This window comes from Battus philenor, unplaced genomic scaffold (genome assembly GCF_028537555.1).
Source record: "Battus philenor isolate CCGP_79_NKW_IND1 unplaced genomic scaffold, ilBatPhil1.0.hap1 SCAF_21, whole genome shotgun sequence".
Taxonomy (NCBI): Eukaryota; Metazoa; Arthropoda; class Insecta; order Lepidoptera; family Papilionidae; genus Battus; species Battus philenor.
Window position 1 is genome coordinate 6,509,031 of NW_027181684.1, and position 16,784 is coordinate 6,525,814.

Below are 16,784 nucleotides of genomic sequence, written 5' to 3' on the forward strand. Positions count from 1 at the left end.
AAACTCATTAACCGTTTTGTCAGACAGATTATTAATTACAATCTTATTTTAGATTTAGTACAATCATAACAAAAAAATGCATAAATCTACATTTTTTTAACTTCAGAAGTGTATAAATAAAATACTTGGGAACTAGATCGTGAAAAAAGTCAAGCTTGAAAAAGTTTTGTATTTTGTTTCATGTGAACTGACTGTTCACATTGTTTAATTATTTGTTTTATCTTTATAACACGTGTTCAATGAAAGTTTATATTTTACAGATTCATTAAAATTTTAGTTATAATAATCAATAATACGTGTCGAACATAAATTAGGTGTGAAAGCATTATCCAAGTTTATGTATAAAACGCGTTCACCAACAGCGTTTCTCGCAAATTACAATGTAACACTAGCGAGTTTAAATTTATGGTATGATCGTGTGGTTTAATATCGGCTCCTTGTATATAACGCCGTTAGGTGCTTTTCTTCATTGAGCAAAAGGTTGAAAACCTTGATTTATTATTGTAACAGCGAATGATTGTGTATTGTGACGCTAAAAACGTTTAATAGCGGAATAAAGACACGTGTCTTTTAGCAGTAGTTTAACTGAAGAAAATAATTAAATGTTTTTAACGGCGGACGATGTCGGCAGCGGACTGTATAAACGCATGTGGCCTGTCTAAACCTCTTCTCATAGACGAAAGCCCGGACATTGCACATGCTAGTCTGCGGGACATTTGCCGACTCCAGATTACATAAAACTGGTCCATATCAATGGCCACTAGAGCACCGTGTTTCAAACTTAATGAAATCTAGCACGTAGACCTGGAATTTAAGCGGCGAGATAAGTTCTTTGAACGATAATCAAAACATTACTTTGACCATGCCGTCATATTGGATTTGCAAAACCATCGTTAGTACGAGCCGCAACCTACATAATCAGTCACTCTGATACTTTCAAAAATTGCGCCCTCGGTAGAATAAGATACATTGTCGAGTTTCCGGACCACAAGACAACAATAAGACAAGCCAAACATATAACAATTCTAAGCCATTAAAAAACAAATTATTCTCATCATGTCGACCGTCATAAGCTCCTGTAGTTTATGAGTCGGACCAAGTCTCGGAAGAAGTCTTACGAGAGTTCATTCGCCATTGCACCCAGTGCTAATGATTATCGGAGTGGTTGTAATACTCAGGCAATAATATCAAGCAAGCAAGTCGCCCTCCCGGAGACCCCTTCTTTGTCAAGAAGGTCAATCCATGGAATGTCCACCAAACAAACCAAGAGCTTGAAAGCCTCCCAATCCAGTAATAAAACAATATGTAGCTACCCGAGCTGAGACTCCCGAGGAAGCCCACGAGCCTTGCTATCTAAAATTAGATCCAAGCTAAGCGCCCTCTGGACTCTATTCATTGAAGCCCGCGTCAATTTTCAATTGCCAGTATAACGCAGCGCCTTTCCATTACAAAAAAGAACCTTTCGACAACTGACTGTCCGATGCTGACTGCGTACATTCACAGCGCACTGCACTCGTTACTAATTTATTAATTAATTCACCTAAAGTTCAAATAAAAGTTTTAAATTTATATAATAAAAGATCTAATTTTGTCAACGTTAAGTGTTTCATTTTTCTAAGAAATTTTCAGAATTGATAAAAAGCTTTCTCTATATATATTACAAATAATAAATTAAAGAAAACCCTTTCTTTTTTGATAACTTTATTCTACTAAAAGCGCTCTAAAGTGAGAGACAAATGTTAAAACCTAAGAGCGCAGGGTCAGGGTTACGCCGCGACTGCCTAGGCATATTCCCTTAGTATTTTCTTAATACTTTCAATGTTATACATTTATCTGTATATTTATTTTGTAAGCTTGATTGTTAACTTAAAATTATGAGTAGCTTAGCTTATCGGTAAAATCTTATTATGAACAGGGAAAGATGGAAAAGCTTAAAAAGGGTGATTGTACAGCTTATTTATCTATAAAAACTTTAAAGCTTTTATACCTCTTTCTAATCGGCTGATATAAAGTAATCTCTTCGAAATAGGTTACACCAATTTTTTTTATTGCAATGCGACAGACCGATAATTCTGGCAGAATAAAGTGTGGAGCGACTGATAGTAATGCGAATTTTGTAAATGCCTTACTTCCTGTTTTATATTATTTATTAATTATAAAACTATTGATTATTGAAGTAGGTGTACCCTATATTAATTGACAGTACATACATACGTACATACACGTTTAAGCCTTTTACACTTGTAAACAATAACCATGCGTTCGACAGCCTTCACAGGTCCCTACCATCTCTAATAAACTGTACTAACTTACTACTACTTGCTATTAATCCATTTTATAACTGTTGAAGATATTTTATTAGTTCTTGTAGTTATTCGAGTAAATCGCCTTGAAAACGAGCGTATAATGCTAAGTGTCATACGCCGTATACAACTACGAGCTTCTGTCTAAGGTCTTTTAAAGAACAATATTGTTCGTAACACTGCATTTTTGATTGTCTCCTTGTGACATAAGATGTTACTTCTCATTAACCTAGTAACTTCATTGCGAAAGATCTTATTATTTTTTTCTTACTTATTAGGTTTCAACAATTCTGTTTTATTACGAATCTTGTGACAATTTATGTAACCACTCTACTCATTATAGCTTTATTTACAAGAAAATTTTAAGTTCTACTTGTGTCTCAGGGGAAAATAATATAAGCACGAGATTGTATGTATTTATTCAGCTTTGTAAAATACATTCGCCAATCGTTGTTTATATGTTTTAAACAGTAAAGATGCAAACATTTTAATATCATACCTCCCACTTTAGATGCTGAAGCTCATTACTAATCATTCTAAAGTTAGTTCAGAAGCAAACACAGCGCGGGCACAGAAAAACGTATGAAAAGTCTTTTTGCCAAGTAGACTGAATGAGTGCACTAACAAGTAGTTGCATCATTAGGCTGGAGCTACTAATGAGCGTCGACACGGGTTACTCGCAATAACAAGACTGTAACACTTGCTGTCGGTATTAGAAATATGTATGTATAATTTTCAGCCCATAATTATGAAATAAATTATTAATGTAAGTATAATTAACGCTCATTTTACAAACGTCTAAAAAGCTATTATAATCGTTTTATGTTATCAGTATTTAACTTTTTAACCACATATTTAAGTAAAACAGATATTGCATTATTAGCTAATGCTAACTGGGCGGGAAACAGTTATCGTATGGTATACATTTATTTAGTTATATGATTAGCTCTACCAGCGATTATGGTTCAGAAAAAAGTTCCTTCGCATTCTATAATAAAAATTCGATACATATTTTTGAAACTTTAATTACATTGAACTTACTATTTATATTATTGCTATAATATACTTGACATCTTATTCGATGACTTCTTGCCATTTAAATGAGTACATAATGCCGTCGCTATAAAAATCTTGTGACTTAAAAAAACGTCTCAAGTTACTTTGGCAGTCCTACGTTGATGATACCTAAGGCCGCCTTAAAAATTATGAAGAGACCGAAACGTAGAAATACAAGGCTATGGCTGTAATCACTTTGAAGCCAGAGTCTCTTCGTTTTTGCCGAGTAACTAAATATGTGTGTGGTCTAGTGCCATCATGATGAAATACCTCACCCTGTATGCTTATTCCTACCATTTTCTTCCAACTTCTTGCTTTTTTGCTTTTACCTCAATAACCAATTAATTAAATCACGGACTTCTAGCACCATGGATAATAATAACACAAATAGGATTGTACAAGAATATCATAAATAAAAATATCATAATTCCAAACAGAACCACGTCGTCAATTTAAATTTGACTGATTACAGTTTTCTTTTATTTGTTGTGAGATACACGGCCTAGTCGTAACTAGAAAATATAATAACCTTTTCAAATTAGGTTAGTACACTCAAGTTGATTTTATTATGAATTTCTTTAATAGAACACTAGATTCACCTAATTAAATTGTTAATACAATTTATTTAAAATGTTTATACTCTAATTATGTAGGTTAGGCATGCTACAAATAATATAATGAGAGTAATTAAGTTAATAATAACAGTCATTATGTTTTTTTTAATTGCGACGCATAATTAAAGGAAAATTACAAAAACTGCACAAAGGAAATACAATAAAATACGACGCATCCAACATGTAATATTATATTTCGAACATATATTAGTGACGAGAAAAAGAAATTATACATACTTATGTTCGCGAACTAACAAGATTAAACAAAATAGTTGAAAGTAATGTAATTACTACATTTTCTCAACCTAATTCTTTTATTCGTCAGAGGAAACGTGGCAGTCATATGCTTATATTACATGCAAAAAAGAGATTTGGCCCACATCAAGTTCGTGCCTTCAACATCCAGTTTTCAACTAAACGCCAACTTATGAAAATTTAAATGAGTAAAGTTTTGTATGGAAAAAAAACCTTTTCATAGTATTTTTTTTTATTATTCAAACGATATCACGAAACTATAATTTAAATGGGATTAACGTGCTCTTTTAATTTAATACGTGTAGATTGACACTCTGAATATATCAAAATTAATTACTACTATTGTTGTGAACATTCCTTGCGCTCGAACGAAATGTTGTGCTGTGTCTTTGATACTAAATCGAATAAGGTTTAAAATAAAATCTCTTCTGTGTTAATTGTTAATGTTCAATTCCTTCGAAAGAGATAATTGAAATTGAATGCTTGAAAGCGACCCACTTGTTGTCATCATCGCCTTAGATGAAGTAGTGACCAGATACTAATATTTATAAAGTACTCTTTCTTAATAAAACTTTTTTCGTTCAAAAATAGGTGAGGCTTAAAAATTAAAAAGAAAATTGAAAAATAACTCATTTTAATTGTTAAGATAAAGGAAACATACGTTGCATTATTTTGTGCAAATGATATAAATATTTCATATATTTTAACAATACATCGTATGCCTTAAGAGAGACTTATAGTCTTTAACTAAATTTTGGTTACGTACATAGATTTATAATATTTTATTACATATAATAATTTAAAAAATAATAAATCAAATTTTGTAATTATTTTATTTAAATACATTAAATTTACGTGAAGAAGTATTAGTTTAATTAATATTATATGCATAAATATGAATATTATATACACAAGCGAGCACTAGTACCCCAACGGTAGACTTGAGTTCGTTCGTCGTGCTCACAAACAAGTTTCAAGATGTGGGTAATAGTATCCTTGATGTACTATGATACCATACATAGATCACCAATCCGCCTGTTAAGTGTGACGGTTGTGGTATATCCCCCATAGATATTTTTGGAGGGGTCCTATGCCTTGCAATGAACGTCTATAGGCGGAAACGACAGTATACAAAAAATATCACGAAAATATGAAACTACGAAAGCGACATAGATTCGCGTAGTGAGATATTTAGTGTTACCGATGTTTTTATACGTGATTATTCTTCTTAGGACATACGAAACAAATGCGCAAAGTGAAACCTTTCATGATTGTTGTAAATGAAACTTGAGATAGGTCACAGTACAGTGATAATTATAAATTTTTGTATTATGATAATTTCAGCCGTAGGACGTTCACCGCCACAGATTTCCAAAAGAATCGGTTGCGAACATCCATAACATGATCGTGTGTCAACCGTGTAGGTGGATGTTCTACGCAAAGCTAGCCGGTGCGTAGTCTTCACTCCTGCACCTTTATCTTTTATTTATTTATTTTTTGTTTCATGTTTGTTCTTTTTCTTCAGCACCTTTGGGCCCCATCAGACATTTGTCCGTCGCCCTACTGCGGTAAGACATTCCCCAGTTCAGATCTGTCATATTAATGATTCGATGTAGATAAAAAAAAACTCCCAGCATATCCCTCTCCATGAATCGTTGAAAGACTGAGAGCTTGCCAAAGTGAAGCCCAAAGAGGGAGGCCATGTTTCATTGCCGTAAATATTCGCTGATAACACACATTTGTCAAAAAATCTGCTCAACCTACATAATTAGTTTGGTGAAAGCAAAGTAAATATTTAAAATGGAAATTTTCAATCATTTGAAACTCAAATCTCACTTGCATGCGTTGGTGAAATTTAATTATGAAATATGATATTAATTAAATTACCTATAACATATTGACATAGGGTAAAGTTTGATCATATTTCTATCACATTTCGACATGTAAATGTGAATCGTTTTCATAGTTTCCCGATGAAGTTCAATAATTAATCATTTTAAAGTACGAGTCTCTTATATCAAGATTTTACGGGAGACATACCAGAGCTATATTTTATATTTGTCTTTTTTAAGCCGATTAGCGGTTTGTCATTTGGGCATGGTTAAAGGATTGATATATTAAGCCAATTTTCTTTAACAACTGTCATTATTTTATTAAATATTAGTACGTGTTTCATACACGTTTACACTTGTATTTGTGAAAAGCAATTTGCTTGCACAAAAGAAAAGTTTTTCTCTGCCAAAATATAGTTGATGATAAAGCTGAAGGTCTATTCTCTGGGGTCATGAGACCGAGTATCTACGGGACCGATTTTGAACGTAACAAATTTGAAAAAGAGAGACTCACCTTCATTTTTTGAGTAGAACGTCTACTTGAATTAACATTTATCTTACATGTACGATTATTTTACTACCATGGATTGCCATGCATACGACGTATAAACTGACAAACTTTACGATTTCGGTGACATCACGAGTCGTCGCAGCGGATTATTAATTCAAGATACATTGATTTCAATTGTTGTCAACCACAATCGTAAAACATTTTTTACATGTCGTTCGTATTTAGGCACATGTATTTATCATACATGTTGACCGAATGATCACAATTATCTAAAGTAGAATTAAAAAAAAAAAAATTTATTAGCGTTTTTAATAAAAATGACCATACGAAATGCAGAGCTACAGCGAATATTAATATAATACTTTATAAAGACCTTCCTTTGACGGCTCGACCAACATATGTTGTCACTTTTGGTAAATAAACGAGAAGAAAATATATTGCATGTAAATAACAAAGATTTAAAAATTAACAATTATACAAAAGGGCCCTGTAAAACTAGTGATAATTGTTTCACTTAAACTACCTGTCAAAATTAATAGCGCGAGTAGCGTCTTAAAAACTTGCTGAAGAACAGATTTCATCAACATCATCATCATCATTTCAGCCATAGTAACTCTAGTACTATGTCTCGTCATAGATCTCCTCCATACTTTTCCAACAGGACTGTTTGGAAGCGTCTTACATCCTGCGTCTCCTGATAAAATTACTAAGGCCGTCTGTCCGCCTTGTGGATGGTCGTCCTACGCTTTAATAGGTTCATCAGTCATCGTTCATGCATCATCAGCCGGGAGACACCCACTGCAATGCATAGATCTCCCCCAAAACCACAATGACCAGTCTTGCGATGCTCACATTCAACGACTTTCCGCGACCCCGTTTATGAATACGCGTTACCTAAGTCCATAGATATAATAAACCATTTAAAACCTTTAAATTTATACCTTAGATAATAAAACACTTTTGTGCGCGCACTAAATTGTAAAGCAGTTTTTACTTTGTAAGAAACAATGCTTATATCTTGTTAACGAAAATTTTTAAATAATTTTCGGGTTTACGGCAGTTAATACTTACGACTGCTAGTACTACAATAATATTATGTACGGTAGTCCATTACCAATCAATTGGTGATAATATTTAAACTGTCCATTTCATACGTTTATCCAAGATCAAAAAGGAAGACATGTTTATTATAAACAAGATATAATAATCATCATTGTCATCCTTATCACCATCATCATCATTGCCGACGTGAAAAGTCCAGTGCTGTACAATCTCACACTTCCAATAGGTTGAAAATGACCAGCATCCAACATATTTCGTCTTTCATTTCGCAAAACTGTAAGACATAAAATGGTTAACAAAAAACAAGAAGAATATATAGACTATGTTATAAACAACAGTTTTCTAGTGTTCTTTTACCATAAATTCACACAAATAATAACTTGTTTGCGGATAGCTAGCAATTGTGACACACAAGTGACAATTTGAGCAGTTTGCGACGTTCATGTTTCCATTTCGTACCGTTGTCCTCCACACAATCCATTTTAATTCCTCCATGTTTACGCTTGTAATGACTACAATATATACACAAGTTTTTGTGCGCGAAAGTTTATCGTACGCTATTTCTGTAGCTTAATGTAAATATTTAAATTGTAAGTAAATAAATAGTTTTGTTAAAATTATCAGTAAATAAACATGTTTACTTCACACGTCTTCCTCTTTACGTGAATTCAGTGCTATCCTTTGAAATTCAGCACGGAACCTTATCTGACAATAGTCTATTTTAAAGTGTATATAAATTGACTAAGCCTTTTTAAACCAATTTCTAGAGTCAAAAATCTACCTTAAATACTGTTAAAATAAGTTATATTTCATTTCGATCAATAATTTTTAATTTCGATCTTTATCCGCTTTATTATAATTAATGGTCAGGTTTAGAGAGTGCAAAATGCTCTAACCGGGATGATAATTTGAAGTGCCTGAAATAATCTATAAGATTAGCAGCGAAGAGTTTTTCCATGAAGAGAATATGTAGCTCTATTGACAACTAACTTTAATGTTACAACGATTGTATTAAACGTAAAATTTTGAATTAGCTTCATACATTTTTAATGTTGTCTACTCTTCTGTGAATGGTCTGGTTTCCGCAACTAATTAGTGCTTGCTCATTTTGCGGTATTATATTCATATATGAAGTAATCAATAACAGTAATAAATGGTTTAGGTAATAGAAAAATCAGGAGTTTCATAAATAGTTACCGAGAGAATGGTTAATATTTTTAATTGGAATGTGGACGAACGAGAAGGTGGCTCACATGTCCTAAGTCATATAATATGTCCTAAGTCACTTGACATAGTATCTGCAAATGGAAATTATAACCACAACGCCGGCTTTTGAGATAAAAATTGAGATTATTTATGAACTAACATAACAAGACTACGGTGATTCAAGAAAAATTGTCAGTGGAATAACAGTTGAACCATATTGTGTACTAAGTCTAAGAACCTCAGCCAAGCTATTTCAGTAACATATACACCTTTGTACAATGCTGAGCAATTTCCATACAAACCGTTCCATATATGAAATAAAAAAACAAATATTATTCGTGTTTACTGTACAGGTTGAATTTTTCTATTTGTAAAAATGGGATGGATCATTACTCTGTTCAAAAATCAATGGTTCCAGAAATAATAGAATTTAAATTATATTATCACTATGTTATATGATAATATAGATTTTAAAAGTCGGAAATCTAGTACATTTTAAAATTAATCATTGTTTTCTATCTGTCCTTGCAGAATTTTTACTGTCAAAAGTTATTGGTCTGTCTTATTCCAATAGAAAATAAATTAATTTAATAAAACTTAGCTTGAAATTGGATGTAAAAGCTATGAAGACTTTTTTCTGACAAATGTGCACCATTCACCTCTTTTAAAGCGTTTACATCTATAACCAAATATCTTATATATATATATATATATCAGAAATTGTGGGCCGTACCAGCTCCGTTAAAATTCTGCAGTATTAAAATGGTTGCTATAAACTCCATAAAAAAGAACAACAGATCGCTCCCGAGTAGAGTAAATAATATGTTACTCTACAACACTAGTAGTTAATCCCACGTCTGCTATTTACATGTAATGCGCCAGCTGCAAAATTTCCAAAATAATAATTAAATAACATTTTTTGTAGATTTGCAAAAAAAATGTTTATGTAAAAAACATTTATGTATTACTATTATTTATATATTTCATTGACTATATTATAGTGATATAGTATTTAGTACATTATTGGACGTTAATAAAGATGGAAAATAATAAAGTCAACTTTTGAAAATATTTAAAAAAAAATACACGGGTCTACTTAAGAACGAATAAATATTTTTGAAATTTTCATAATTGTTTTACAAAATTGTTTAGTCTACCAAATCTTAAAAAACATTAGTCCAAAAAATCACATTTACACATAATGTTCAGTTTGCACAAAGTTATTTAAATAGTAAAATTTAGCCTTACTACACTTTATGTGTATTTATTTTTAATTTTTCGCCTACTTTCTGGAGATCAGTAAAGAAAGAAAACATGAATCCACCTCACTTGTAAAATTTTTCTTTGTGCATTTACAAATAAAATGTTGATCACCACTGATCTACACCTCTGTCCGTCATACGGAAAGTTTAAATAACTCAACTCCAACCCTTCGGCATTAATTTGCTACTCGTGCTGGTTACACAACTAGTGGTTGCGTTTCGATAACTTCGTCGAATATATTAAGTTGATAGTTTTCTGCTAACAAAAGCTCATTGATTTGACGTAAAGATAACTAATCTCTTCCGTATCGCATGCTTCTACATTATCGATGTGTTGTGGTGTAAAAAATAAAAATATTATATGATATATTGAGAATTCGAATTATTTAACGATCATCACAGACCAGCACAAAGACCTTTTATAGATTTCCAATAAAAAGCGGTGACAAACTAATATCTAACAATGATAATTTAATTTTTTATCTATCCATCATTATTTGTAATATTTTCGTCTTCTTCTAACTTCAACATCATGTTAGTAAAAATAACAAATATAATGATCGAAATAAAATTCATTAAGAGAAAATGTGAAAGAAATAAAGCTTAAAAGATTTTAAAAAAGTAACTACGTATCTCTTGAATCTATTCCTTTAAGCAAGTACGCTGCCTCTGTAACGAAATGAGGTTAAATCGTATTTTCTTTACGTAAACGATTTTTACTCGCAGTAAAGGACAGATAATCTTTTTTTCTCTGGATCAACATCTTTTACTTCTGTTTAAATAAAAAATTGAAATGTTTACTTAATAAAAAATTGTTACTAAATATCTTAAAAAAACATATACCTTTGAACTAAACTATTTAAATACAAGATGCTAAAAGCTTCCACTTGAATCCGAAACTCTTCCGTAGAGTTTCGGTTATTAAATAAGGAAGTTAATATTCTCGTTAGCTGAATAACATTTTAGCATATCATTGCAATCACATGTAAATATAGTATAGTGCATTATTACTGCTGCTAAAAGTGCTTTATACGCGTCAAGCCTTTGGTACACGCGCGGCGACACAGGGTGGAATATCGGCAGCTACCGTCAGTCTACCATCAATGCTCGCGGCGGCGACAACCATGATCTTCTGTTTTTCCTCGGCCGCCACCTTAAAGTGCTCCATAGGAAAGCACGGGAGATGTATCGCTATACAGCGGTATTAGTACCACTGTAACTGTTATATCAATAATTGCAGAGTAGAAACAAACATCTACAAAAATTAATTTTTAAATGAGAGAAATTTTATAAGAAGTAATAACCGTTTTTTAAGCTCTTGGCCTATTACAATAAGATTATTAAAAAAATTACAATGTTTTATCACAATTAACTTGTTTTTCGGAAATAACAATAACGTTTCTTTAATTATGCAATAACGTTGGAGTACAAGAAGACATTAGCCTCATATCTTATTTGTGACATGGATAAATTCTCTCTCTTTGCAAAATATTTTATAAATGACGAATAATATTCAAGCAATACTCCTGAAAGTATTGAAAAAAAACTTAACAGCATAGGGATACGATAAATATAATCAAAAAGGTATTTTTCTTCAATCAAATTGTGCACGTGCTTTATGTTGTGTCCTTTACGTTTTATGAATAAAATTAATATAAATATTTACCACTTAACTCTATCTATATTTATCAGTTATGCTTATCTATTTTGTTTTCAAGTACGCACAACTATTTTTGAAAATAAGTCTTAATATGTTTTCGGATCATAAACTGAATTTACATCATCTTCATTGATGGATTTTCGCCAGAAAATAATTTTAATACGAACTTATAACCTTAAGTTTTCGTCATCGGATGCTGAATATGGTTACTTAACTTTGTTGCCAATAATTATGTTAGAAGTTTACCTCTCAGTGACGATAAATAATCCTAAAAGCGTCAATTTATTAAAATTTCATCGTACCTGTAATATCAGGTATTAAAATTATAAGTCTCCTCATTGCTTTGTTCCATTTTTTGAGTCTTAATGGTATTTATGTTTGAACTTATAAGACTGATGACATGACACGAATTAAATAATAAATTTATTTTCACAATAAGAATAATGAAAATAAAAAGAACCATGTAATTATTTAAAATTAATATTATAACGGAAACAAGAATGTTATTACATCAAGTGAAACCATTTACACCCGTATAATTAATAACTAATGCATAGTTGATATTTTCAAAAGCTTTCGTATTATTTTGAAGAAATTTAAGTACAAATGAGGAAAACCACAGAAGAACCAAGTTCACCGACTTAGCTGAAACAATTGCTTGTCAGTGGATTGAAACATCGCTCGTACAACCAACGGCTCTTTGGGGGCCGAAAGGATCTCGAGTGGCGACAACAAGCCCGTATACGCAACGTGAATATGACACAAAGGTCGCGACAAGTCGCAGGATGTGGGCAGCGCAAAGCCAATTATCGTGCCAATCTTTGGGGAGTCCTATACCTTATAATGGGCGTCTAATGACTCAAGTGATGGTGATGATGAATTTAGAAAAAAGTTACTGTTTACGGAAATAAAAAATCACGATTAGAAAATATTTATTAATTATACCTTTTATTGATATAACATAAACATATCCAATAATTATTTATAATTAAATAACAGCAAATTATTTTAATTGCGGTCTGTATAAATGTTTTTTTTTAATTGTAATTACCAAGATGTGTATTCATGGTTATTAAAAATATCAAATCACGAATGTAAGGCGATTGTACGATGATAAAATACTGCGAAAATAGAATACGTCATTCTAGCAACCTGAAAAAAAAGTTATAGTCTAGGAATGAATTACCATTTGTAAATGGTAGCATTCGTGCTCCGTATCGCTGGCCACTACCGTTACAATATTTTTATTAAATCATTCTTGTGTTTTGAATTCAAATTTAAACTCGAATTTGTATTCGGGCGCCATTAGTGATGAAGCCGCCATTAGTTGGTCTTCTTATACGTGTAAATACACCATCTCGGTCACTTTTATCTATCACCTTTCTCGCCATTAAGTATGAACAAATAAGTGCACGGATGGTAACTTACCTCCACCCGCTAATCGCAGAATCATACCTGCACATATTTCAAACAAAAATTTTGTGTCCGTAGTGGCCACCAACACGGACCGTAAACGTTACATATATTTTATAAAATAAAAGTAATTTACCGAAACAAATGTCGCATAAGATAGTTCTTGAATTCCAAAGGCTTTAAAAATAAACGGTTTCTGCGCTTGCGCACAACTTATTAGAACCATATGCTTAATCTCCCTTCCGAGGGCATCCGACTGGCTTAAATGCCATCCACAGGAATATATTTCAAATGAAAGGAGCGACGCCTGTATGAGCAAATAATATTAAACCGTGTTATTTTTATCAATCATTAAACTCTTCAACTAATATTACTTTCGGTAACTTATAACATAACATAATTCACTTTCTAGCATTACTGCTATTCGGTGTATAAAAATTTAAAGAAATTTAAAAAACGAGAGCGTTAGGCTAGTCATATTGACATAAAATTTTATATCTCACACTTTTGTATACATTAGGAAGTGTCATTCTTACATAAATATTAATAGAGTGTTCTCCTTTTCGCGCTAATCGATATAAATATTTTGTGATGCGTAAATGGAGAGAGAACGTAATGAGAATTGAAATGCTATTATAGCATTACATTAGGTTTAGTTAGCCAAAAACGATTTTTTAAATTGTCCATCTGCTTGATATTAGCCAAAAGTTTTCTTCGAATGGCATATGCGTACTGATCTTTTAAAAGATATAGAGAAACCACCTCTGACAAAAAAGATCTGGACTTTCACGTAGTATTCGTATAGCAAAATCTATGAAAGTCTATTACATTGATAGTAAAAATTTTCCATGAAAAGTGAGCGTGATTTTATTACGAGGTCTCTCTTTAAATTACTATATTAAAGGTCAAAATTATCTTTTATTTTGAAATATAATTTGGAAGAGAGATAATACAAAAAAGCTAACATAAAATAATAATAAACGTTTTATAAATAATATAAAAATGTATTTATCCCTGTAATATCCTTATCAAATGACTGGGTACCTTCTTGCTTTTGTTGACACATTACTTAGTAGCAAAAACATAATTGTGTGGTTTATGATATGTATATACAAATTTGAGTATGGTAATCAATCTTAAAGGAAAGTTGTATTAACTTACTATACGTATATTTAACTTACTGTTGATAGTGAAAAACTAATAAACACTGACGCCTCTCAACGCATAATTATAGTCGAGAAGCGGTAAAATTTTTAAATGAGTATTGATGCATAAAAAAATTAAAAATCAAATGAAAGCAAGGAATATTTTGTGTGAACACGTAATTAGATATGTAATTGACATATGAAACATAACCTGATATGTGATTTCGCCTGCATTCCAAAGGTTAAGAGCCAATAAAATAAATAAAGATCCAACAAACGTGTAGGTCATGATTGCGTCTGTAAAATTCACGTGTAAAGATATCTGTAACATTAATGTTCAAATTAGTTTCAAATAATTAACATGAAACATGATACCAGTACCGTAATAAAACATACCGCTAATCTCAACAGAAGTAAAACCGCGACTACAGAACTCTCGCACACTTGTAGAGACATTATTACACCAAAAACACGGTTCACTTCGTTTGCTAACCTGTGAATAAATATTTAGTTGTGTGAGTAAATATTTAGTTATAACTGCAGCCCTCCTTCATCCTATTAATATTATCACCATCTTCACTCCAGCCGTATGATAAACGAAGCCCCTCTAATAGATTTCCAGCAGGACCAGTAAGAAGCGGCTTACATGCAGCGTCTTCTGACGACCTTAACGAAGTCGTCTGTTTACATGGTCGGTGGACGTTTCCGCTACGTTTGTCGGTTTGCGGTCTCCACTTCAGAAATTTAAGACGCTAGCAGCTATGTCTGCCTGCCCGCTGCCACTGTAATATGCCAATCTACTAGATTAATAAAACCCGGGATGAGAGATTATGATTCAGTGCCGTAAGTCAATACTGGTAACACCCTTGCATCTGTCTATAATTGTGAAATTACTAAATATTTTAGATTTATAAGTTATTTGTTTAATCACATAGTGAATTAACCTTTCGATTAAATTTAATTAACGATAATTAATGAAGAGATTCGAAAATGCCAAACTAGTTAAAACGAGGCTTAGTTTGCTGACAACCATTCATACGTTACATAATATATTTATTGGACACAGCTCTCTGGAAATTGGAATCTTTATTGCAATCACTGCTACATACATTGAGTATTGATATTACTTTTACTGATATAGTAATTCAGTTAATTTTATAACATATAATATATAAATTCTCAATGAAATAAAAATGATAAAGTAACCGAAAGTAATCAGAACATCCGTCTTACACAAGAAGCTTCTGATGCATCGTTATTCCCTGCATGCATTCATATTTAAGCTTCGCAACAGCAATCTGTTTACTCTTATCATACAAATTCTTTCTAAAATCTTCGCTAATTTTTTTATAATGATCGCAGAGTGTTATAAATTTATAAGCTATTATGATGAGATGTGCTACTGGCATACAGTCTGCAGACATCATCGGAAGCATCATGTAGAGCCAAATCATGTAAAAAAATACTCTCAATACGAAAGCAATCGAAGATGTGTCGTCGTAACTTGGTAAATACGTCACCACTGTATAAAACGGCGTGCCTGTAAATAATAAATTGACAGTTAATGTGCAAAATACATTGTGATCAGAGCCAAAATTATTAAAAAATGTAAAAGAGAAATTTGATTGTCACCTTCAATTATATATTTTCTCATACTTGCAACTCCATAAGCAAGCAAGGACAAATAAACCGAAAAAACGTATAGAAGTAAACCATATTTAACTTTTTTATATTGATTCCTCATGGTGACTTTTTGCTCCATGCCTGCACCGACAGCGGCTATTTCATAGTTCAATTTCTTTATCGACTTCTTGTGATAAAGTAAGAGAAACATTTTAACCAAAACTATATTGTGAATAGCTGAGAACATTACGGCTGAGTTTTTCTCAACTTTCGGAAAAACTCCGAACCAAGCTGCAACATTTTCAAGAAATACCATAATGATGTAGGCAGAGAAAGATACAGCGCTATAAACTTTGTAGCAGCTTGTTTCTTTATAAATATCCTCAATCCAATAATTTCCGAGCCCTGTATAGTATATATAACGACAAATTTTTTTTACCAACAATCTTGTACTTTGAGACATTGTAATAAAAGAAACAGTCTGTTTCAACGACAAAACTGAAATGAATGGTTAATATGATTCATAATTATTACTTAGTAACACTTTGGAACAGACAACTAATTAAAGTTGGCTGAAGTTTTCTGCTTTTGAAGTAATTACCACACAAAATTAAACTTCAGGAAAATTTATTATTAATGAAAAATTAAACCATTGGTAATAACATACCAATGGAAATATATACGTTATATAATAATATTATATCTCATATTATATTTTTACGTTATATAAAACGTTAAAAATCCTCGTGCTGTCTTCAGTGCTACCTACACAACATGCCAGCTTAATCACTTTATATTTATCTAAAAATTATTCAGTGCAAAAGACATTTAACCTTTCATTT

The 16,784-nt window shown here is 31.8% G+C and overlaps 1 protein-coding gene across 1 annotated transcript; it reads right to left on the reverse strand.

The window, feature by feature from the left end:
- Positions 1 to 12,847: 12,847 nt before the first annotated feature.
- On the reverse strand, positions 12,848 to 16,405 carry LOC137923476 (uncharacterized). Its single transcript, XM_068766735.1, has 6 exons — positions 15,952 to 16,405; positions 15,553 to 15,859; positions 14,716 to 14,812; positions 14,531 to 14,641; positions 13,311 to 13,481; positions 12,848 to 12,913 (listed from the first exon to the last, which is right to left on the reverse strand). Exons 1-6 carry the CDS (start codon positions 16,403 to 16,405, stop codon positions 12,848 to 12,850), a joined length of 1,206 nt encoding a protein of 401 aa, XP_068622836.1.
- Positions 16,406 to 16,784: the final 379 nt, after the last annotated feature.